This window comes from Palaemon carinicauda, chromosome 21 (genome assembly GCF_036898095.1).
Source record: "Palaemon carinicauda isolate YSFRI2023 chromosome 21, ASM3689809v2, whole genome shotgun sequence".
Classification (NCBI taxonomy): domain Eukaryota; kingdom Metazoa; phylum Arthropoda; class Malacostraca; order Decapoda; family Palaemonidae; genus Palaemon; species Palaemon carinicauda.
In genome coordinates, this window is record NC_090745.1 from 71694111 (window position 1) to 71718663 (window position 24553).

The window sequence follows — 24553 nt, forward strand, 5'->3', positions numbered from 1 at the left end:
AGTTCTTATATAAGACTAATATGTGAATTAAGTATATATTTATAGTATCAAGCTAATCAACCTTTCATTTTCAAAGTAACCTACAATTAATTCTCCATTTCATTACACTGTTATGTATTGCTTTGATTTTCCCTTTGAGGACTGTAATGGGTGGGATTTCTTTCTATTTTGTCAATATGTAATATATGACAAATTTATATAAGTTTGATTTGCATGATGCTTTGTGGTATGTTTTGTTGTTTCAGGAACGATTACTTAATTGGGTTTTTTTCCTGAAGGATAAATGCGGATATATTTACTCCCATTATGACGTGAAAATTATTCGATTGATCTTCTCAGCATTGTGAGGTATGTGAAAGAGACACTTGTTGATTTGCCTCACCCCCATTTACTAGTTGCCTAATGGAAATGTTATACTCCATCTTATCCAAGAAACATTAATTCTTTTTATTTTATTGTGTAGTTGAATTATCCAACTTTCTTCCACAGTAAGATTAAAAATGGTCCTTCGAACCGGATACTATAGTTGGTTCCTTAACGTTTTGCAACCCCTTCTATTATTGGCAATCATCCTGTCACTTTCACATACTTCAATATTATATATATATTTTCTTTGAATTTGTGATTAACCTAACCTGATTCTGGTTAGATATTTATTATATGTATATTGTGCAAAGGTTACTATAGATATAACAATGGAGGTTGAATACAGGTCACTGACCAGTTTGCGTGGTCATATCACGCGAAGTCTAAATTATATGACCTATGCTCTCTAACCAGTGATGCAGGAGTTCGCTATTTGGAACTTCAAAGTGCTTCTTTAGAGAAAAGGTGGAACAGTTACGAATCTCGATGGGACATATTTGTTGATAAATATATTGATGAAAGTGGTCATGATGAGAGGGAGGCTAGACATATTGACCTCCAAGATAAATATCATGAAATTCAACTTAAGCTGTCATTGTATATGAAACAATTTTCCCCAATCTCTCAGAGTAATCCGCATGGTAGTACTAATTCTATGATTAAGGTAAAGCTGCCTGAAATAAAATTGAAAGAGTTTTCAGGAGACCCTCTAGACTGGACTAGATTTTGGAATCAATTTAGTACATCTATTCATTTAAAGAAGGACATAGATGATGTTACTAAATATGTATATCTAACCCAATGTATTAAGGGCAATGCTCAAAAGCTACTTGCAGGTTTTAAGGGTGAAGCTTCTGATTATGGTGATGCCATTAAGGCGCTAACTGAAATGTATGAGGATCCAAAGAAGATAAGGCGAACTTTACTTAGGTCTTTGATTAATTTAGGGAAGCCTAAATATGTTAGAAGTGAAATATTTGATTTTAAGGTTGATTTGGAGAACTTACTCATGCAAATAGGTCATGATTCTGAGATTGATGTGTCGTCAAATGAGATGATATTGAGGGAACTTATTGTGTTAAAACTACCAAAAGAGGTAGAAGATTTTATGTTTGGTCTTTATAAAACCATGTACTTTAGTGTAAGTCAGATAAAGGAAGGTCTTCAACACTTATTAAATTTTATGGAACATGAAAATAAAGGGAGTGCTAATAAGGGAACACCAGAAGTCAATAAAATTCGTTTCCAGTCACCAGCAAAACCTTCATCTCCATTTAAGGGTTCAAATACTGTAAGTACTTACACTACACTTAGTAATTATTCTTGCATATATTGTAAGGGAAAACATAGACCCTTTGACTGTACGATTTATAGCTCTCTAAATGCTAGGAGGGAAAGGTTGAAGGTATTGAATCGATGTATTAAATGTACTAAGGTACATCAGTCAACTGAGTGTGCCACCATTCTTAATATGTGTCTTCATTGTAGAAAAGGAAAACATCATTCGGTCCTTTGTATTAGTTCTCCAGGTTCAGTTGGTACTCCAAATATTGGTAAGTCCACAGTAACTAGTAAGGATATTAACAGTGATAAATTGAAGGGTGACCCTGTAACAACGAATCAAGTGATGTCTATAATTAATAAACAGTCTTCTCATCAAAACTATAGTGTAGCTCTTCCTACTGCAATGGTAACTGTTAGATCAGAAGATGGTCAGTTAATCTCAGTCAGGTGCCTCTTTGATAGTGGAAGTCAACGTTCCTTCATTCATAAAGATTTGGCCAATAAGTTAAGCCTCAGAACAGTTTCTACTGTAAATATGATTTTGAATAGTTTTGATGGTATGGGTGATTCCAGGGATTATGAGATTGTTAACCCTGTAGTTTCTTTGGGAAATAGGCAAAAGAGAGTAACATTGATTGTTGTGAAGGATATGCCTGAACCGATAATAACTCCTGGCCTTTGTGACACGATGAGAGATCTTGATAAGATAGGTTATCATCTTGCAGATAGAGATATAAAATCAGATAAAATTGACAATATAAAAATGCTTATAGGTGCAGATTTCCTGGGAAATTAATCAGGTATGAGACAAGTGAATAATGCAGATTTACTTGAATCTCCAGGTGGCTATTTAATTTATGGCCTCATTCCACATAGAGGTACGGATCATATTCATTGTAATAGTGCCCTTGTTGCTAGAGTGAGTGTCGAGTTAGGAGAAAATGCTCCATTGTTGGTTGATCCTCGCACAATAAGCTCTGCCGTGGTTGATGATACTCTTCCTGTGCATAAATTGTGGGATCTTGATGTAGTTGGAATCATTCCTTCACAAGTTTCGCCAAGTGATGTAGAAACTATTTCAAAATATGAAACTACTGTTTTGCATAGAAATGGAAGATACTGGGTGGAATTACCATTCAAGCATAATCATCCTTTTCTCCCAACTAATTATAATATAGCATTAGGTCAAATGTATAATCAACTAAAAAGGTTCCAGCATCAACCAGATCATTTGAAATGTTATGATAACATAATCAAGGAACAATTAAAGTTGGGTTTTATTGAGGAGGTTGAAAATCCTGTAATAAGTCCCAACACCCACTATCTTCCACATCATGCAGTCAGAAAGAACTCCTCCACTACACCCCTTAGAGTGGTGTATAATTGTAGTGCAAAGCCAAGTAAATCCTCTGCATCATTGAATGATTGTCTCATGACCGGTCCGTCATTAACGGAGAAATTATTTGATTTGTTAGTCAGGTTTAGAATGAATAAATTTGCCTGCATAGCTGATATTGAGAAGGCCTTTCTGCAGATTGGATTGCAACAGCATCACAGAGATTTTACTAGATTTTTGTGGTTAGAAGATCCATTTGACGAAAATAGTAGAGTAAAAACATATAGGTTTAGATCGGTTCTCTTTGGTGCTACTTGCAGCCCTTTTTTATTGCAGATGACCTTACAGTATCATTTTCAAAGATCACATTCACCCTATTCAGGTGTTCTATTATCTAGTTTTTATGTGGATAATTTTCAGCACAATGCTGATAATGAACAGCAGTTGGTGGAATTATATGATGTGGCCAATGTTGAAATGAGTAAGGCTGGAATGAATCTGAGACAATGGAACAGTAATTCAAAATTACTTAAGGATCATATAAGCCAGAGTACAGAGGAGTCATTGGAATTTCCACTTGTGGACAAAATATTAGGTTTAAATTGGGAACTTTCAAGTGATTCATTATTTGTAAATCTGTGTAAATTTGAAACATTACAGTATGTTACGAAGAGACAATTACTGTCTCTTGTATGTATCTTCTTGTTTTGACCCTTTGGGTATGTGTGTGCCTATTTTGATTAAAGGGAAGATATTAATTCAAGAAGCATGGAAAGAAAATATTGGTTGGGATGTAAAATTACCACCCTCATTTCTTGACAGATGGAATACTTTGGCTTGTGAATTATCAGAGCTCCCAACCTTCAAATTTCCTAGATGTATCTGTTGGATGGGAGACTCTTATAGACTTCATATTTTTGTAGATGCCAGTACTACTGCCTATGGTGCAGTTTGTTATCTCAGTAATAACAATCAATCTAATTTTGTAGCTAGCAAGGCCAGAGTAACCCCACTGAAAACTCGTACTATACCTCAGTTAGAAATAACGGCATTACAGCTAGGTACTCAATTCGCATGCTGTATCAGAGACCTTTTTCATCATTTCTTTATTGAAGAAGTCATAATTTGGTCAGACTCAGAAGTTGCTCTCCAATGGCTTAAAAATAATAAATGTAAAATTACCTACGTTCAAAATAAAGTAGCTCAAATAAAGGAAATAGGATCCTCTTTCAAGTTTTAATATGTATTCACCAAAGAGAACCCTGCAGATCTCCTAACAAGGGGTATTAGTATTGCTCAGTTTCGTAAGTCTCGTTTATGGAACCATGGACCTTCATGGTTATCCTGTCCTGAAAAATGGCCTGAACAGAGATTTTTAGTAATGATTTGTGAAATTGTTTCAGAGATTGTTCCTGAAGTGCCTATTCCAGAACCTATTTTTGATTATAGTAACTACTCATCGCTTAGGAAGTTGTTGAATGTTACTAGAATTGTTTATAATTTCATTATGTGTGTTAAATCTGGTATTAGATTAGTCGATCCTCTTGTGTATTGGATCAGATATGTTCAAGATACACATTATCCCAGAATTTGTGCCTTCCTTAGGAAGGAATTGAACGGTCTTGAGCAGGATAAACTGCAATTTATTAAAGATATAGGTCTTTACTATGATGAGTCTACTGGTCTTATTCATAGTCGTGGTAGACTACACCATTCTAATTTAGACCAGAGTACCAAATTTCCTATCTTAATACCTTCCAAGAGTCATTTAACTAATCTCTTAATTGATTTTGCTCATGAAAAATGTCTGCATGGTGGAGTTAAAGAAACTTTGTCCTATCTTCGCAGACAATATTGGATACCAAAGGTGATATCAACCATTAAGAAGTTCTTAAGACATTGTGTAAATTGTAAGAGAATTGAAGGTAGGAGATTTGATTACTCTGGTCCTCCTCCACTTCCAGCTGTAAGAGTTCAATTTAAGCGGCCATTTTTTCATACTGGCATTGATTTTTCAGGTCCCATTACCATAACCAAAACTGAAGATGGTAAACCTCATAAATATTATATAGTACTTTTTACATGTACTGCATCAAGACTAGTTCATTTAGAGTTAGCATGTAACATGAGTGCATTAACGTTCATTAATATTTTTAGACGATTTTGTGCTATCTATTCTGCCCCTGTCACTGTGATTTCTGACAATGGTAGTAATTTCTTGGCCAGTGCCAAATTTTTTAATCAATTGTTGATGCAAAGAGATGTAAAGGAATATATGGCTGTTAATCATATACAATGGAGGTTCATTGCACCCCGTGCTCCTTGGCAGGGGGGATTCTATGAACGCCTCATTGGACTAACCAAGTCCTGTCTAAAAAAGGTGCTGTTCAGGAAAAGAGTTAATGCAGATGAATTAGAAACTGTGTTGAAGGAAATTCAGTGTAAATTGAATAATCGTCCCTTGACTTACATAGATGCAGAAATTCCCATCGAACCTCTTGCCCCAATTCATTTATGGTGTGGTAGGATCATAAATCCTATGCCATCAGTAGAGCTAGATAGTCAAGAAGATCCAAACTTTTTGGATCATAGTGAATTCAATAAACGTTAAGGCCAAGTGTCTGTTATTCTTAACCACTTTGAAAATATGTGGAGAAATGAATACTTAACTGCATTACGTGAGAAACATTACGGTGGCTCACAAGCATGTCAGGATAAAGCTCCACTTGTAGGGGACGTAGTTATTGTTGAACGGCCAGGTCCGCAACATGAGTGGCCTTTAGGTCGTATTGTTAAATTGTATCCAGATAAAGAAAACATCATAAGAGTAGTGGATGTTCTGTGCAATGGATCTATAAGTAAGCGTACCATAGACAAATTGGTTCCTTTGGAAATCCACTTGCCACTTATAAACTCCACAATAGTGCAGGGTGAAGAATCACAACCTAACGTTAGTGGTGAAACCAAACAGATTCATAGAGATAGTGTGAGTGAAGTGCGTCCTTTAAGGAAAGCAGCTTTAAAAGCTGCAAAGCTCCGTCAATATCTTATTGATAATGATCAGATTTAGAGTTTTGAATTTGTTTTGCTTGTTGGGAGTGTGTGTCGAATGTTCGACTCAACAGAATCAGTTCTGCTGTTAGTAGTCGTCTGATGACGTCACATGAAAGGTCTCCATTATTTTATTTCTTGTTCTTGATTTCCAGTATATTTAATATTTGAAATATAGATTTATTTCATTATTGGAGTTTGTTATTATTGTAACAATATAAGGATGTTTCTTATTTCATTAAAATTATCAAGTTTTCCTTGAAAACATGTTCTTTTGTTGGAAGTTGTGTTCGGAGTTCTGATTTGACTTCAACATTAATTGTATAGAGAATAACTGGTTATTGAAGATATTAATAATCCAGTTATTGTATCATTATATTGTTATTCATTATCTTTTTCCATCTAGAAATGTCCCCCCTGTTAACTAACTTATGTCCAAGTATTTATTTCATAATTGTATTAAACATACGAACATTGGCTTAAGGGTTAAGGTATGGCAGAAAATACGAACATTGGCTTAAGGGTTAAGGTATGGGAGAAATCCCGACAATTTTGTCGTCTTATTACAAACGTGCCCGAGAGAACATCTCGACTTATTTGGCACCTGTTGTCGCCGGGTTTTTAGCAGTGAATACACTCCGAGTTTATTATATTATCGTTAGGGGATAGATGAGTATATGTGAGGGGCCTGTTTGATATAGTCATCTATTCCAGTTGATAGCAAGCATAGTATCCTCATCTGAGGATAGTTACATACCTCTAGTTGTGATGGCTTACATGCTCTAGAGGCCATTTATTTATTTCACAGTAGTGTGTTTTACGCTATATGGTACGGTATTGTTGCCGAGCATTCAATATCATGTATGATTGTTTGATCTTGTGTTAGGTTAAACTAACCCACATTCTATGTCTTAGTAATGCATAGTTCATGTTAGTAGTCTAATAGGTTAGGCCTAGGAGTGTGGTTGTTAGACTAATACCCGTGCGAATATTATCGGCCCTATGGGGGGCCACGGTAGGTTACCATCAATATTTTCATTTGCTGACCCATTGCAGTTCTTATATAAGACTAATATGTGAATTAAGTATATATTTATAGTATCAAGCTAATCAACCTTTCATTTTCAAAGTAACCTACAATTAATTCTCCATTTCATTACACTGTTATGTATTGCTTTGATTTTCCCTTTGAGGACTGTAATGGGTGGGATTTCTTTCTATTTTGTCAATATGTAATATATGCCAAATTTATATAAGTTTGATTTGCATGATGCTTTGTGGTATGTTTTGTTGTTTCAGGAACGATTACTTAATTGGGTTTTTTCCTGAAGGATAAATGCGAATATATTTACTCCCATTATGAGGTGAAAATTATTTGAATGATCTTCTCAGCATTGTGAGGTATGTGAAAGAGAGACACGTTGATTTGCCTCACCCCCATTTACTAGTTGCCTAATGGAAATGTTATACTCCATCTTATCCGAGAAACATTAATTCCTTTTATTTTATTGTGTAGTTGAATTATCCAACTTTCCTCCACAATATATATATATATATATATATATATATATATATATATATATATATATATATATATATATATATATATAATATATATATATATACATATATATACATATACACATATATATATATTCTTACAAAGCTGGTCTAGTGTACATTAAATACAGTAGTTTATTCATGATTTTATTTATATTTCATTTGTGCATTGAAAAGATGAATAGCCAGCCCATAAAATGAGTTCCTCTCATGTAGATTTAAGTATATTATATAAATTACGTAAGACCTAATTGTTCATATCATTGTATTCCTTATTCAAGGTAATATATGTAAATTTACGTTATTTTTAAGAATTAACTTTTTATTTCACGTATTTTTGTTACAAAGTCTTACGTACACTAAGATTGTTATGTGACCATATGAAATATGAACAATGGCATATGCAATGTTATTTTTATGAGGTATTGCATCATGTTTGAGAGAAAATACACAATTGTTTTGGGTTCCCTGTGCTTTGGAATTTTCCTGAAAATCATATTTATTTGAAGTTGTGACTTTAATGTTTCTTATGGTAGGAGGCGAGAAAGATGGAGGTCTCTCTCTTTTTTGATTGAAATGTTGTGATCTCCCAGGTTTTTGCACCTTCCCCACTACAGGTTTTCCAGGTAAATTGGCTTCAAGTGGAACCTCCATCAGATCAGGCAAGGAAAAAGCCTGAGAGAGGTTTGTACTATTGTTTAGAATCAGAGTAGTTGGCTTTTGAATAACTTTCAGATCTTTAAGTACCTGTTTTGATTTTTCTACAATTTCTGGATATAGATTTTCGATGGGACTTTCAACCTCTTTGAGTACTTTAATTTATTTCTTTATCTCAGAAGTAGAGATATAATTTTCGTCAGTGTGGTTTGGTAAGGTTTTCTTCAGAGCCATTGAAAAAGGTTGCCATGGTCTTATCTGCTTTTCAAGAGCTCTTTTACGAGCCTCTCTAAAAGTAACCCTTTCCATGGTCCTAATGGCCTGAATTTCTTTTTCAAAAATAAACTTAACACAGCTTTTAGATGTAGCTGGGTTTGCTTCCCCACAATGTATGCAATTTGGATTTTCCAAGCATACTCCGTGACTATTTTTTCCACACTTGGCACAAACAGCTGGCTTATTATTTAGTTTTTCCTTGCATTTCTGGCTTAAATGGCCATACATTTGGCAATAACATTGCAATGGTGAAGGGATATAAGGTTTCACCTTCAAAGATAGCCAACCAGCTTTAATAACATTTGGTAATCTACATTGATCAAATGTTATAATCAAAGTAGCAAGAGGGATACGTTGTTCTCCAACTCTCTTTCTCATTCTGACTACTTTTACTACTCCTTGACTTTTCAGTTCATCCTCAATTTCTTTTTCCTCTATATCCAGCAATTCTGGAGCATATATCACACCTCTACTCTGGTTGAAAGTAGGGTGCAAAATGCATTTTACACTATGACCATCCAATGTTGTAAGCGTTTTTAACCTTCCACCTTGTAATGGGGATAGTATCTCTATCAAGAGACTTCCATTTCGCTGGGGTAGAATTTTTGGCTGCCCTCCACATAAAGTGACTATTTCCCTGTTAGCTTTGAAAACATTTACACGCTCATTTCTTCCGATTTCAAATTATAAGATAAAAAAAATTTCATAATTCACTACTTTATAGTGACCAGGTAATACTTCTGCTTTTCTATATCTGTCTGTACTGTCATCATTTCTCACTCATTCTCTCTTCTTCTCTAGGGTTTTCTTATCATTCTTTCCATAACGCATATATGGTTCAAACGTTACAATATTAGGACCCGAGTTGGAGCTGTCTGTACCGAGGTCCATGTTTGTATTTTCCAGGTTGTCAACAGAGGGGTGGGTTTTTTGGTATGAGCAAGCCGGGTTATCCACCTCTTATCGGAGGATGTCGGTCCTCCTATCCCATGTGGCCCAACACGAGAAGAGGCTTCAGCAGGGATCAGTCCTCTATTAGAGAGGGGCTGTCTCTCTTTAGGTGGGCGTACACTGGTCAGTGGGGGTAGTTAGCCCCTCCCACCGTCGACTCCAATGTCTGGCGTCACCCATTACCCGCAAATATGGGTGACTTGAAACAGGATCACTGGAGCCCGACCCTTGACAGACTTTGTCTGCATCCAATAGTGTCTGCCAGAGGGTGATGGCGTCTAAATTGGCACAGGTTGAGATGGAATGCCGTCCATCCACAGTGTGCCAAATCCAAAGCAGCAGCCAAAGTATAGTCGAACATGTCACAGTCGTCAACAATATCAAGCCCAAAAGGAAGAGATGGGAGAAAAAAAGAAAAAATCAAGAGTAAAAGAGAAAGTGCAGACTAATTTACATCCACAGTGTGCCAAATCCAAAGCAGCAGCCAAAGTATAGTCGAACATGTCACAGTCGTCAACAATATCAAGCCCAAAAGGAAGAGATGGGAGAAAAAAAGAAAAAATCAAGAGTAAAAGAGAAAGTGCAGACTAATTTAGTTAGATTGAAAGCTGGGCACCGAGGTTCAGTGGGAAAGTAGTTCCCACTGTTCATTAGAGCCCAGCTGCTAATCCCTAAGCCCCCCATTCTCATCAAGGCTTCAGTATCTAGGGGGTGTCGCGCTGATTACGATGCCGGCTGGGCTCCTACAAAGGCGATTAGATTGCTGCTTCGACCTTCCCCCTAACGGAAGCAAGGCTCCGGGAAAGGTTGTAGCGGCCATGACGGCTGCCGGTGGGAGATCCATTACATCTTTGTTAATCTAGTTTTAAGTATGATGTTTTTTTTTATTTCTATTAATTCTTATGCTGTCTGAAGACATTGAGCGAAATCCAATGTCGTCTTCTGCATTGCAATATTCGTGGTCTTCATGCAAATATCCTAGACCTTACAGTTGCGTAGAGACAGTATGATATTCTTTTGTGCTCAGATATTTTGGTTTCTAATATGAGGCACTCATCTGAGCTCCTTAAAAATGGTTTTAAGAAACCAATAATGTTGAAATGTGATGCCATCCCTAGGGACAAGGAATGGCGGTGTATATTAGGACCGAGTACCCTGCTTCTCATAAGTCCTGTAATCAATGTGGATGTCATGAGATTCAGGTAATAAAAGTTTGTGGCAGGCATAACAACTTCTATTTGTGTTCAATCTAGCGGAATCCAGACATGGATGATTCTATCTTCGATTGTCTTCTTACCATTATGGCTAAGATACAAGATGATAGAAAGGCTTCTTTTGTCTTTGTTGGTGATTTTAATGCTCACCATAGGGAGTGGTTAAGTTCTATCTCTCCTACCGATCGCCATGGCTTAAGAGCTTTAGACTTTGCCTCTGAATCAGGCTGTGAGCAAATCATAAATGAAGCTACTCACAGGTCTGGTAATTGCTTGGACCTCGTATACACTGACTCCCCTGGCGTTATAACTAGTAAGGTTGGTTCTCAAGTCGGGACATCTGATCATGCCTTGATTTCATTAGTAGTGAAGACTGAGCAGCCTGTCCTTGATATATCATACTCTTGTAAAATTTATATGAAATCCCAAGCAAACTGGAATGGGATTTTGCATGATCTTTTGGGCTTGAATTGGTCACAATTATATAGTAGTGTAGATCCTGTTGTTCCTTTGAATGAGAATCTAGTCAACATAATTGATAGGCGTATCTATTCTCGTGTGATAAGGTACCGAGTGAAGGACAAACCGTGGTTCAATGATGATTGTAGACGTGCTTATTTGGAGAAGCAGGAGGCCTATCACCTTTGGAAGGGTAATAGTCCGTGGGCTGAGGGGGCTCACCTTGCAACCCCCCTTAAAATTGACAAAAGTGCATTTAGGTTGTAGAATTTTATCCATATTTTCATTTTTTTAATGTTCCCATTGAAAAAATAGGGACTCACTACCACTCCTCGGCCACTTTATTTGATGACATCATCGAATTTTGCAGCTGCCAATTTTGGGGTAGGGGAAACCTAATTAGACATACCTCCGGACTGAATGGTCAGAGAAAGATAAATGACATATCAAAATGTTTGCTTTGGGTCTCTCTAACAGATAAAATAGACAATTTGCAATTATGTTTAACAATTAGGTTACCAGAGGTCAAAAGATCACCAAATTTGGGGTCAAGTGAAAATTTTAGGCACCTCCATAAATGTAACCCCAGGACCAGCCAGTCCAATATCTGATGACTTTTTCTGCCTTATTTCATCTCTAGAGACCTCAAGAAATAGAATGATACCCATTAAGTGTACTTATTGGCCAAATCATGGAAATGAGATGTTATGTAAAAAGGTCAATTTTAAAATTTGTCGTTTTTCTGCCTCAAAATCGTAAAAACTGATAAAGCTTATAACTCTTCTTATAGAGGGGCTACGGAAATTATTTTGGTGTGTTTTCCCAGGTTTTTGGGGTCAGAGAATCCAAAACTAGCATTCTCAACAATGTCAACTAATTACATCATGCTGAAATTCAAGATGGTCGCCACTCTGGACGTCGTAGTTTTGACTTGGCTATAACTCCTCCATGAATGCAGCAAGAGATAATATTCGTGTCCTCACCCAGGTTCTTGAGATCACAGCATCCAATAAAGGCAGTTTCAACAAGTCTGTCAGTAAATTTGGGGAAAGTCACATAAACCAACAACAGAAATGCTTTATTTTAAGGTTACGACAATCATGAATGAAATACAATAAAACTGTACATGAATGTACAATATATTCATATGATGCAAGACCTCATTGGGAAAATTCACACTGTGTTGCTTTGGAATACAGAAAAAAAGTCAACCTATGCAAGGTATAAAGTTTGATAGTCTACTTGGGTACCTTTGGGTCCACTTTTAATTAATGGAAAGGCAATTATTGGAAATATCTTGTGATACAAGGGAGGTCCTTGGTCCTTCAACCCTGAAATCTACCATCTTGTTACTTTAAACTTTCTTAGTTCAAGTCGGACCCACTATCATCACTTTCATAGTCATCATCAAAATTTCCATCACTTTCATTGTTTTCATCAAGGCTTTCATCATCAGACGTCTCATCATCGTCCATCGTTTCAAGTATATCAGCCATACTTGTAAGAAGTGCAGTTCCCTTGAACCAACAGGGTTCTAGATTTTCATCCTTCATTATCCAACCATGATCCACAGCTGGATGAGGGACCTCAGGTTTGAGATAATGGGCACGTTTCCACATCGCAACCTGATAGTTCACCTTCTGATATGCTCATTTAGACACTCTTGGTGGCTGAAGAGATGAAAGATCAACATTCTTCTTTGAATCCAGCGACTGCCCACTACACTTTAACTCGAGCATTTGTTATCAAAGCTGGTCAACCTCCTTTGTCTTAGTTTTGGCAGAATACATGGTGCAGGTGAAATCCTCAAGAGCAAGGAATATTTCATCGGTTACCTACCATGACTCCCCTAGGCAACTGAAGACTTCTTGGTTCTTTGGGCATTTCTGTAGAATTCGCAGCGGTTTTAACTTGACAATTCCTTTAAAGGCACTGGTCATATCGCATCTACTGAATGCATGCAGACCAAGGAGAGCGGCACGGTAAGTTGATGTGAACCCTTTCGATAGTTCTGTGACATCTATGAATCGCCTTCTATTCCCAGTGCCAGTATCAAAAGGAGTTGCACACCTAAGTTTGGAGCATAATACAGAAGTATGAAGAATATGTCACTCTCTGGACTTCGAACCCGAAGAATTTTATATCCTTCATCCTTGGCATAGGTTAAATAGAGAATAACACATGAATCAGTCTCTTCCTGGGTTGAGTCAAGAGATTCAATTTGAAATGCAGTGATCTTCTCATTGTTTGCCTTGAGTTCGTATGCCTTGCCCTTACAAACTAAGATAAGCTTCTTCTTCTCTACCTTCGGTATATTCTCCTCCGTGCACCAAACCCTCAAGAGTAATTCAATGAGCTGAGTTTTATTGTCGTCATTACTCAAGAACTCTTTTCTCCACTAACCAAACGTTTTTCTCCTGAGCCAAGATTTGATATCTCCGGGGGTTTTATTGAATTGGAAAAAGATCTTGAGTAATGACGACAATAAAACTTGTTTTGAGTATTGTTCTCCTGTCTGGTGTTCAGCTGCTGATTCTCATCTTAATTTTTTGGACAGAAACTTACGGTCTATTAAATTTCTTATTCCTGATCTAGATATTAATCTTTGGCACCGCCGTTCAATTAGTTCATTATGCACGTTGCATAAGATTTTTCATAACTCTGACCATCCTTTACATTCAGATCTCCCTGGACAATTCTATCCTGTTCGTAATACTAGGCAGGCAGTTAATTCTAATAGCCAGGTCTTCTCCATCATACGGCTCAATACTAAACAGTATTCTAGAAGTTTTATTCCAGCTGTTACCAAGTTGTGGAATGATCTTCCTAATCGGGTAGTTGAATCAGTAGAACTTCAAAAGTTCAAAGTTGGAGCAAATGTTTTTATGTTGACCAGGCTGACATGACTCTTTTTATTGTTTATATATGACATATATGTATTTGACGTTGTTAATAGTTTATATAGGACATATCTGTTTTGACGCTGTTACTGTTTTCAGAATGATATATTGTTAATTCATTCTCATCATTTATTTAGTTCCTTATTTCCTTTCATCAATGGGCTATTTTTCCTTGTTGGAGCCCTTGGGCTTATGGCATCTTGCCTTTCCAGCTAGGGTTGTAGCTTGGCTTGTAGTAATAATAATAATAATAATAATAATAATAATAATAATAATAATCTTCCGTCCTTCCTTGGACTGCCATCCACAAACCCTGTAGCTGGCAGTGCAGCCGGCAACAGATATTGTGGCTGGATGGAAGCTAGAATTATTACATTCTCTCCCCTTCCAATTGAATGCCGCCAGGTACTAGCCTAGCCCGGTAGTATACCGGCAGAACTACAGTATTTAGATTATACAGTAGCCAGTAATTTGCAGTATAGCAAATACTACAGTATATAACATACAGTAGTAAGAATTTCCAACATACTCTGTGTATCCTTTTACAGTCCATTGTTGAGATCACTAAGCAAATGTTGAGGTGAAGCATTCCTTCAACATTCTGATGTATCGTAGATCATCAGAACACAAAAATTTTTACCCTACAGTATTAATATTTCACTTGTGGGGGAGTTAGTGCTAGTATACACTGACTCCAGCTCTAAGTACTAGAGCTATCCCACCCTGTATTTCCCTAATAAGGAAATTTTAAAACATTAATATTGAGGGAGGTCACAGCAATTGCCTGGATAGGAAACACAGATATGTGTCTTTCCTATTTCCTCTCTAGCTTACTATCCTAAGCTATAATTATAATAGTAAGGATTACTATTAATGCATGTGAAAATATTTATCAGAATGATACAATTACTCCATACTCATTTCACTCTTTCTTTCCTTACAGGAGGAGACCAAGGTGAAGTGTGCAGTTATGTACTGCAACCACAAAAGTAGGGACATTTGTGGCCACGAGATATGCAGGTCTCATGCCCCCTGCTCCATCACAACTGAAACCCTGAGGTATTGGGACCCAAAGGGTTGCACCGTCTGCTCGGCCTTGATGTCCGAGGGTTTCAGCGATCCCAAGACGGAGGAGTCGAGGGATACTGCGAGGGAATAGCTTCGAAAGTGGGTAAGAGGGGTTCCACAAGAACTCTCCGGGACCTTACCTACCAAGCGAATCGATGAGAAGCCTTCTGTTCCCTCAGGCAACATCCGACGCAGTTGTGCCTCAGGCACAGGTCAAGCCTTCCTTCTTACATCTGACGATAGAGGCTGACATTAACAAGGCTTTGGAAGGCATGGATATCCATCAAGAAAGGATATCAGAGGTGTCCTCAGACACCGAAAAGGATCTCCTTCAAGAAGACCCTGAAGAAGAGGTGGGCCAGCCACCTGAGGAGGAAGAAGGATCAGTATCGACAGTGAAAGAAGACCCTCTACTGTCTGTGACGGCATATCAACCTGTGCCGTCTACCTCTTCAGCCCCAACCCCTCAACCAGGCCCGCTATTCCCCAAGGGCGAAACATTCATGGCGCAGATCCAAATGATGATGGAAACTATGCGCAAGGAACAGCAAGAGATGAAAAGGGAAGTAAGGGAAGCACACAGCGCAGCTGCTTTTAGCGGCTCTCACAAGTGGCCCAAAGTCTCTGACTTACCCCAATGCTGCGAAACCAACCCATGGAGGTATGCGGAGTTCATGCCCATGATGAATGGGAAACTCTACGTCTTGGAGAAGATGGGGGCCATACCCCTCGATGATCTCCAATTCTGGCCGAACTTTTCGACTTACCCGGAGTGCTTCGTGAGGTTGAAGAACGAACCTGCATCTAAAGAAGAGACCAAACCTATGGAGGTCATGGTCTTTGATCATGACAAGGCACAGGCTCTCTTGACGAGCAGCCTGAAGAAAGCCGGCTATACGAACTCGAAGGTTTCTGCCTCGAGCAAGAGGCACCCTACCTTCCTTGCTCCTTCCTCCAGAGTTTTTCCCTTTATGGTGAAAGCTCTCCACTGCGTACTAATAGCATTTGATGCGCGCAAAGCATGGCCTACGCTAGAGGAATGTAAACCATTGCGTCTAGCCCTGCCTACGGTGAGAAGGACTGAAAAAAGGTCCATCTAACCTTCTCGAACTCGAAACTAGATCCAGATATTGCAGGACAGCAGTTCAGCGAGAACCTTCCGAAGTTGTTGGAAATTCTTCTGCGAAGGAAACAGGAGACAAAAGAGAGACTAGCCACCTCTCTGTCTCTCCAGAACTGCATGGAGATGTGTGCAGGCATTTCAAGTACCCCAGATATGTACATGGTCCTAGCCAAGAAGCACATGGCTACCATAGTAAAGGACATGTACGTTTTCGTGAAGGCCAGGAGGGCCTGTAGACAGTACATGTTTGCCAATGCAACGGTCAAGCACGAGCCCAGGAAGTTGATTACTTCATGTATCTGGGGCAAGGAACTCTTCCCATAGGAAGCAGTCCAAAAGGTAGTTGCTAAAGCCGCCACGGAGAATAGGAACCTTCTTCAAAAGTGGGTCATATCTTCCAAAAGGCAATCATCCTCTGACGATGGTCCCCAACCCAAGAACAGGAAGACGAAGAAGTCTCGAGTGCCTCATAGACCTGCGCAACATCCCACTGTTACCATGACCACAGTGCCCCAAATGGTTGCCCAGCCGCAAACCACATTCCAGATGGTGCCTCAGTGGTTAGTAGCCCAGTCACCAACCTTTAACCCAGGCTTTTAGAGGCACCCCACTACCTTTTGCCCTAAAGGTAGAGGATCTAGAAGAGGCTCCTCAAGAAACCCCTCAATGGGTAGAGGAGGACGTGGTCAGGATAACAAACAATCCGGATCATCTAAGCAATGAGATGCTCCAGGTAAGAGGAAGACTCTTTCACTTTCAGGATCATTGGACCTTCGATCTCTGGGCCCACAGCCTAATCAAGAATGGACTAGGGTGGAAATGGAACAAAACTCCACCTTCCTTTCCTCAATTCTTCCAACACTCCACCCCCTTATTGGAAGAATATACCTTAGAACTATTGAAAAAAAAGGTCAAAAGGAAAGCAAAGGCCATCAAATTCCAGGGAAGGCTGTTTTGCGTTCCTAACAAAGACTAGGACAATCTCAGAGTCATTCAAGACTTGTCTCCACTCAAGTTCATCGAGAACAACAAGTTCCAGATGTTAACCTTACAACACATAAGGACCTTGTTACCGAAAGGGGCGTACACAGTCTCAATAGACCTGGCAGATGCTTACTGGCACCTTCCAGTCAGCCGCCCCCTCTCCTCCTACCTAGGATTCAAGCTACAGAAGACAAAGTATGTCTTCACTGTCATGCCCTTCGGACTAAACATAGCCCCAAGGATATTCACAAAACTTGCGGACACGAGGATGGTCTATGTCGGATGTGGAGACGAGAATTCGATCGAATTTCACATCGGATGTTGGAACAATCGTATGCAAAGGCAATTATATGTAGAGGTTCCACTGTGTATATTATTTATATATATATATATATATATATATATATATATATATATATATATATATATATATATATATATGTAAGTGGTACCTCTACATACGAATTTAATCCGTTCCACAACCGACTTCAGATGTAGAAAATGTTCGGTTGTAGAAACGAATTTTCCCATAAGAACACATTGAAATAGGATTAATCCGTGATTGAGCCCAAAACCTATGATAACTCCTTAATAAATTACTACACATAATTACACATGACAATATGCATTCTAAATTAGATAATAGACATGTAAAAAAGAATAATTATCAAGAAATAATAAATAAGAAACGGGTTTTTAGCGTCACTTTACCTTAGAAAGTCCAGCGCAGGTGTTGGTCTTGCTACGCAGAGAGGAGACGGACGGGCGGCGAGGAGGTAGAGAGGTTGACTACGATAAATGTACACTACCGTAATTTATTCTAACTTACACTAAGTGAACTTTAACCTAACTTAGCTTATTTATTTCTTTTATTTTTATATTTTATATTTATTTTTTACATTTTCTTTTTTTCTTTTTGATGATTAATTTTAATCACTTTCACTCTGCACTTAAAATTGATTGAATTTTTTTTTCTTCAATCTTTGCCATTTTCTTTGTTTCACCTTCTTTCGCTTCACTCTTTGCCGTTTTCTTTGAACCACTTCCTTCCTCTTCATCACGAATTCGCTTCGTAGTTTTTTAAAGAAGCTATCGATAGAAAGTTGCTTGGTACAGCTTTTCCGAATGTTTCGAAAATAAATTAGGGAAACATCATCAAACTGCGCAACTACACGACAAACCTGCAATTTCTTTGGATGGTATTTGTCGATGAAGTCGACCACATCTTGATATTTTCCTAACACCTCTTTTATTTGCGCCGAACCTAACACATGTTCTACCTCCTCGATCCCTTCCTTGTCATCACTCATGTGCTCAGACATAGCATGGAGTTCCTTGAGCTCCTCTGTAGTAAGTTCGTCGTGATGTTCTTTTGCATGTTCACTCACACGGATGCCACGCTCATGCTTTTCAATAATTCCTTGCTTTACTTCTAAAGAAAGCATTTCCTTATTCCTTTTCTCACCAATAGCACTACCACTTGCAAAACTAAGCCTTTTAGGACTCATGATTTACGTAAAATACCGTAAAAGGATGAACGTAAAAAATCACGATTAAAACACAGTTAATAGCAGAACGCACAGGGCACAACCACACGAAGCCAACGAGAACAGAAGAATGTCCCAAGCCACGCTAATTGAGGGTCCCTCCGAGGTAGAAATGCTGCCTTCTATCGGCGGAAATAAAAAATACATCCGGCGCTATGAGTACCATCTACGTGCACGGGTATTGTTTACTTCGGGTGTCAAAAAAAAATTCGAGGGTACAGTAGGAACGTGTTCGAATTGTACTTCGCGTGTCGAAAAATTCGGATACAACCGGTACGACGAAAATTGCTTACTTCGTGTGTCGAAATAAAATTTGGGTGTAGAGTCGAAAAATTGCTCGAATTTTACTTCGGATGTAGATACGTCCGTGTGTAGAGGTTCCACTGTATATATATATATATATATATATATATATATATATATATATATATATATATATATATATATATATATATATATATATATATGTATATATATATATATATATATATATATATATATATATATATATATATATTTATATATATATTCATATATATACATATATGTGTATAAATAAATACATATGTATATGTATATATATATATATATATATATATATATATATATATATATATATATATATATATATATATATATATATATATATATATATACATATATATATATATATATATATATATATATATATATATATATATATACATATATACATATATATACATACATATGTCTATATATATATATATACATGTACGTATATATATATATATATATATATATATATATATATATATATATATATATATATATATATATATATATATATATATATATATATATATATATATATATATATATATACTGTATATACAAATATGTATACAGATTTATATATCCAACATATATCAAGTAGAATGTTGTTCAAACAGTGAAATTAATTGGATTGTATATCAAGTGTAGTGTTGTGGAAAAATTAATAGTATAGTTAAGAAAAAGTACAACTTATTTTTTCCTTTTTTCATTACATATGTTATCTGTTATATTTTTGGTCCTTCAACTTATCTACCAATTTTTTATTTTTTTTTTTTTTTTTTTTTGCAGCACGCCCTACTCCCTGTAAGGTTTTTAAATTAAGCATCGGGAGGTCATCTAGGCATCTTGTCTACTTAATTCTTGAGGTACTGACAGCAGCCCACTACACTCAGTAGGGAGAAGAATTTAGGTTATTCTTCTAGGGACTGCATATAGGAAAGATGAAGTTGCCAAAAGAATAGTTACTCAAGACTTGTATTGTAAATATTTCTTGCCCTGCTAAATGGTAACTTTATTCAAAATTAAGTGCAAATGAAACTAGATTAGTCTTATCACTGACCTAGGTGGTAATATATTGATACAGAGTGTTTATGGACAATTTTCCTGCCAAATCTGAGAAGTTACCTTGAGAATCCTAAATTTTGTTAATGTTTTTTGCGTTATTTGCTTTTACACCATGACAGCGATTGAATTATTAAAACATTGTAAGCAGGGACATTTAGAAAAAGTAACCATGCCCTGCTCCCTGTAGGGTTTGAAGGGGCAAATAGAATTGGAGAATTAAAAAAAATAAGTGGAAGGGTAGTGCATCATCTTGCACCTGTTTATGTTGCTAGTCAAATAAAATTCAAGACTGTTAAGAGCAGGTTTGCTTGGGGATTTTAGATTTGTCACATTAATTGAGGAATAGTATCTTTTATGTGAAAGAAATTATTTACACTGAATCTTTGGGTGTGTGACTTTAAAATCAAGAGGGGCCACAGAAAATCATCATAAATGACCTCACCTCTTATCCATTGTCATGGCTGTGGAATAACCATGACATACTGTGTATCACAGAGAATTCAAATTATTATTATTTTTTTTTTTGTCTTGTTAGCTATTAAAGTGTTGATTCCTATGAGGCTCTGCCATGGATATATCTAGGTCTCTGTTTATGTAATTTGAATATCTAATTTTTTATGATATAATTTTTCTTTGATTCTTTTCAAATAAATATTTTCCTTGTTTTTTATGAAGACAGAATTTCATTCCAGAACCAGTCACCATTGTGTCCCCTTTTCCGGCAGTGGTTTTTTGTTGTATATTCCCTTTCACCTAATATTCTGACATTTTTACTTGAGGTTGAAACCATCTTACCTAAAGAAGATATAGAGCTATATATAAATTCTGCTAACTTCGCAGAAATGAATCATCGGTCATCTTACGCATTTATTCAGCAAGCCCAAGGCAAGGGAAGATGAGAACGAAGTAAGATTCTAGCTGGGTCCCCTTGCCCAGTATAAATCAAGGGGTGGTGCCCAGTGCTCCGTTCTCTTGACCTGTTACCTAGATTTTTGGGTATTCCATCGTTGTATAATTTTTGTGCAGTGAACGTTGGGTTGTGGTCGGCATTTGGACACTAGGCAGTTTGGGTGCTACCTCTGGCCACAGTCTGCAAACCACTACATAATTTTTGGTGCCCAGACCCAGGAAACACTAACCTTTAGATATGACTTCGTCATCCAGTAAACACCGAAAGGCTAAGAAGAGCCTGAGCCGGGATGTGGCGAGTCTTGTCCAGATTGTCAGTGACCTGGCAACTCAGGTCAAATCCCTGACACTTAGAGTGGCGGCCCTGAAGAACGTTGAGCCGTTACTAACGTACCACGTTGCCACTGGGGTCACAACCACAGTGCCCACCAGTGATCCTTCTACATCCCCAGCTTGGCCAAATATCAATGGTCTGGCAATCCCAGTAACTGGAGCACAGCCAGTGGTTGGAGGTGTCCAGCCCCCTGCAGGGTTTACACCGTTACTTCCCCCTGTACCTGGCTTCTGGGAGTCTCCTGCTCTGAGTGGACTGCTTGCTTCCTCGCCTGTTCCAGTAACTAAGCCCGTTAGTCCGCCAGAGACTACAGTCAGTAGACTAGGGGAGCAGTTCCTGGACAAACCGGCCGAACCCAGTAGGTCAGAAAATGCTCCAGCAGCTACAACTAAGGCAGTCCTTGCCCAGACAGGGGCCATTCCAAAACGGAGATGCTAGGCCAAGGAAAAAGTCATACCAGCATTACCCAAAATTTTGACTATGTCCCAGGAGTCCACCAGCGAAGATTCTGGTAGTGAGACTTCTGGTGACACTTCCAGCTCCTGTCTCAATGTCAGCTCAGACCACATTCAGTCCAGTCCCTCCAGATAGAACGCAGACTGTCTGATCTGATCAAAGTCCTCGACTCCAGGAGAAACCCCAAGCCTGGAATCTTCCAGCTGGAAACTGGCTAGAGTTTTACTCGATTCCTGAGGGATTTTGAGACCTACTGTGCGAATAAGTAAACTGCAGAAAGCTCTGGCCAGGCAGAAAGCTCTGGCCGGTGGACCGTTGATCTCAGAAGATTTCTTAAGGGAGAAATCCAGGAGGCGTTCTCGGCCATGGGGAGTCCCGAGATCTCATGCCCTGACATGAAGGAACGGTGAAGAAACCCTCCTTGCCAATGTCTAAGAATGCCCTGTCATACTTTATCAGACTTTTAATTAAAGAGGCTCATTCTCATTGCAGTGAGGCAGACTTTAGTCTTTTAAAGGTCAAGACTCACGAAGTGAGAGCTGTGGCAACCTTGGTGGCATTCAAACAAAATCGTTCGTTGTAAAGCATTATGGACACAACCTTCTGGAGAAGCAAATCTGTGTTCGCTTCACACTATTTGAGAAATGTCCAGACTCTATATGAGGACCGATACATTCTAGGACCGTTTGTAGCAATAGGTACAGTGGTGGAGGAAGAATCCACCACTACTTTCCCATAATCCTAATACCTTTTCTCCTCTTGGAACTTTTATTTGGTGTTTTATGGTTGTCTTGTGGAGATTGCAACAGTCTTCCGCAATCATTGATTTGTCAGGTGGTCTATTTTGTTCCTTGAGAGCGCCCGGAAATGGGTATTAGAGGAGGCTGTGTCACAGAGAGGTGTGATCTGCGGTTGGCAGCTCCTAGGGATCTTCAGCACCCTGAGAGGACCGCCGGATCTCATAAGGAAAGCAGACATAATGGCAGAGTATCATTGAAGTCAGCTTCCTTATCAGGTACGAACCCTTAAGTTTCTTTTGCATTTAAACTCTTAAGCAGGATTCCAACTATATTGGTGGTCTCTAACCCTCCACCAAAGGTGTTAATCAGCTATATATATAAAACCACCAGGTAAGTCTTGTGTTTAAAAATGTTATTTTCATTATAAAATAAATTTTTGAACATAATTACCTGGTGGTTATATATAATTAAAATCCCCCCTCCTCCCCTCTAGAGACTAGAGGCATGGAATATATGGATACCGATGGAATGGTTTCTAGGTACCTCGCTAGAGGCGCGCATGTAGCACACCTGGCTATCAAATCAGCTATTGGCGCGAGTTTTGAATTTTCTGCCGTGACGTCAGGGACGTAAGCTATATATATAACCACCAGGTAAGTCTTGTGTTTAAAATTAAGTATTGCACCCTTCCTTCCCCAGTTAACATCCACGGGAGAAGGGAGGAGCGGAGAAACTGTAATAAAGACAGAATTACAATTATTTAAATCAGCTAAGAATATTCACTAATAGTGAGAACTACTGATCCTCTGAAGGGAAGTATTCCCCATGGAGAAATGCTGAAAAGTTAAAATACAATTATAATTTCACTAAAAATATTTGAGACAAACAATCGGAAAAGCAACATAACCCGCCCACGGGAAAGGAGCTTCCCCAATACATAGTACACTGTTGTTGTAAAGGTGAACGACCTCGAGAATAGAAAGACCGTAGTCAAACTTTGAGAGGCCACATTCCCTTCGCTCAGAAATCCGTGTTTTCCGTGGGAAAAAAAGGAAAAGGCGAAGACAATACAGTAGTTGAATGAAGAGGGTCCAGGCGATGACGATTCCCCTGCGGCGGCCGAATTAACAGTTATATGCCGACGGGAAGACCGATGGACCAAAGAGGGAGAGGTCGTTCCCCACGAAGTGTAACTGTGCTGGCCTTGCTAATCTACGCAAGCGTCGTTGTCGTATATGTATCACACACACTGCACAAACACTGAAAAGGAAACTTATCACATTTCTACAGTATACGCATATATATGCATAAACATAAAGAATGTTTTCATATATAGACAAGTATAAGAAAAAGTAAGTTAAAAGACAAAAATTAATGGCAGTCCAGAATAGGCGAGGAGGGAGAGAGGAAACAACCGCTCTCGGTCCGAGCCAAAAGTAAAGTGACTAAATCACAGGTGTGTGAATGGGAGTGGTATAATCCCTAATAAATAGCGTGGTTTGTATTCCAGTTACGGAACAAACTGAGATTACCAAACAATTCTTCTTCACCCAAGGGGTTAACTACGGCACTGTAATTGTTCAGTGGCTACTTTCCTCTTGGTAAGGGTAGAGGAGACTCTTTAGCTATGGTAAGCAGCTCTTCTAGGAGAAGGACACTCCAAATCAAACCATTGTGGTCTAGTCATCGGTAGTGCCATAGCCTCTGTACAATGGTCTTCCTCTTTCTTGGGTTAGAGTTCTCTTGCTTGAGGGTACACTCGGGCACACTATTCTATCTAATTTCTCTTCCTCTTCTTTTGTTAAAGTTTTCATAGTTTATATAGGAAATATGACAAATTCGGAGATAATTTGTATTTTTCCTAACCATACAAACCTCAGCTATTTACATAGGGTTTACTTTCGGCGTAGCTGAAAAGACGAGCCATTAGAATTTAACGAGGGTGTATTACCCCCCCG

At 38.2% G+C, this 24553-nt stretch overlaps 4 protein-coding genes across 5 annotated transcripts in view; 3 read left to right on the forward strand and 1 right to left on the reverse strand.

The window, feature by feature from the left end:
- LOC137614959 (uncharacterized) overlaps positions 1-2446 on the forward strand; it is a 5534-nt gene extending 3088 nt beyond the window's left edge. Inside the window, exon 2 of the mRNA XM_068344606.1 lies at positions 713-2446. Within this exon, the coding sequence (XP_068200707.1) occupies positions 713-2446 (1734 nt within the window). The remainder of the gene's footprint in view (positions 1-712) is intronic.
- Positions 1-24553, reverse strand: part of LOC137615290 (zinc finger protein OZF-like) — an 86394-nt gene that overhangs the window by 5677 nt on the left and 56164 nt on the right. The window lies entirely within an intron of this gene.
- Positions 2453-5597, forward strand: LOC137614960 (uncharacterized). The gene is made up of 3 exons (XM_068344607.1): positions 2453-3645; positions 3809-4047; positions 4390-5597. The coding sequence occupies exons 1-3, from the start codon at positions 2453-2455 to the stop codon at positions 5595-5597; spliced, it is 2640 nt and encodes an 879-aa protein (XP_068200708.1).
- LOC137614961 (uncharacterized) lies at positions 21304-21837 on the forward strand. The gene has a single exon (XM_068344608.1). The coding sequence runs from the start codon at positions 21304-21306 to the stop codon at positions 21835-21837; it is 534 nt and encodes a 177-aa protein (XP_068200709.1).

Coding starts and splice junctions, on each gene's coding strand:
- LOC137614960 (XM_068344607.1), top strand. CDS start 2,453: ATGAGACAAGTGAATAATGCAGATTTACTTGAATCTCCAGGTGGCTAT. Junction 3,646..3,808: donor TGTAAATTTGAAACATTACA/GTATGTTACGAA, acceptor ATTTCTTGACAG/ATGGAATACTTTGGCTTGTG. Junction 4,048..4,389: donor AATAACGGCATTACAGCTAG/GTACTCAATTCG, acceptor AAATTGTTTCAG/AGATTGTTCCTGAAGTGCCT.
- LOC137614961 (XM_068344608.1), top strand. CDS start 21,304: ATGACTTCGTCATCCAGTAAACACCGAAAGGCTAAGAAGAGCCTGAGC.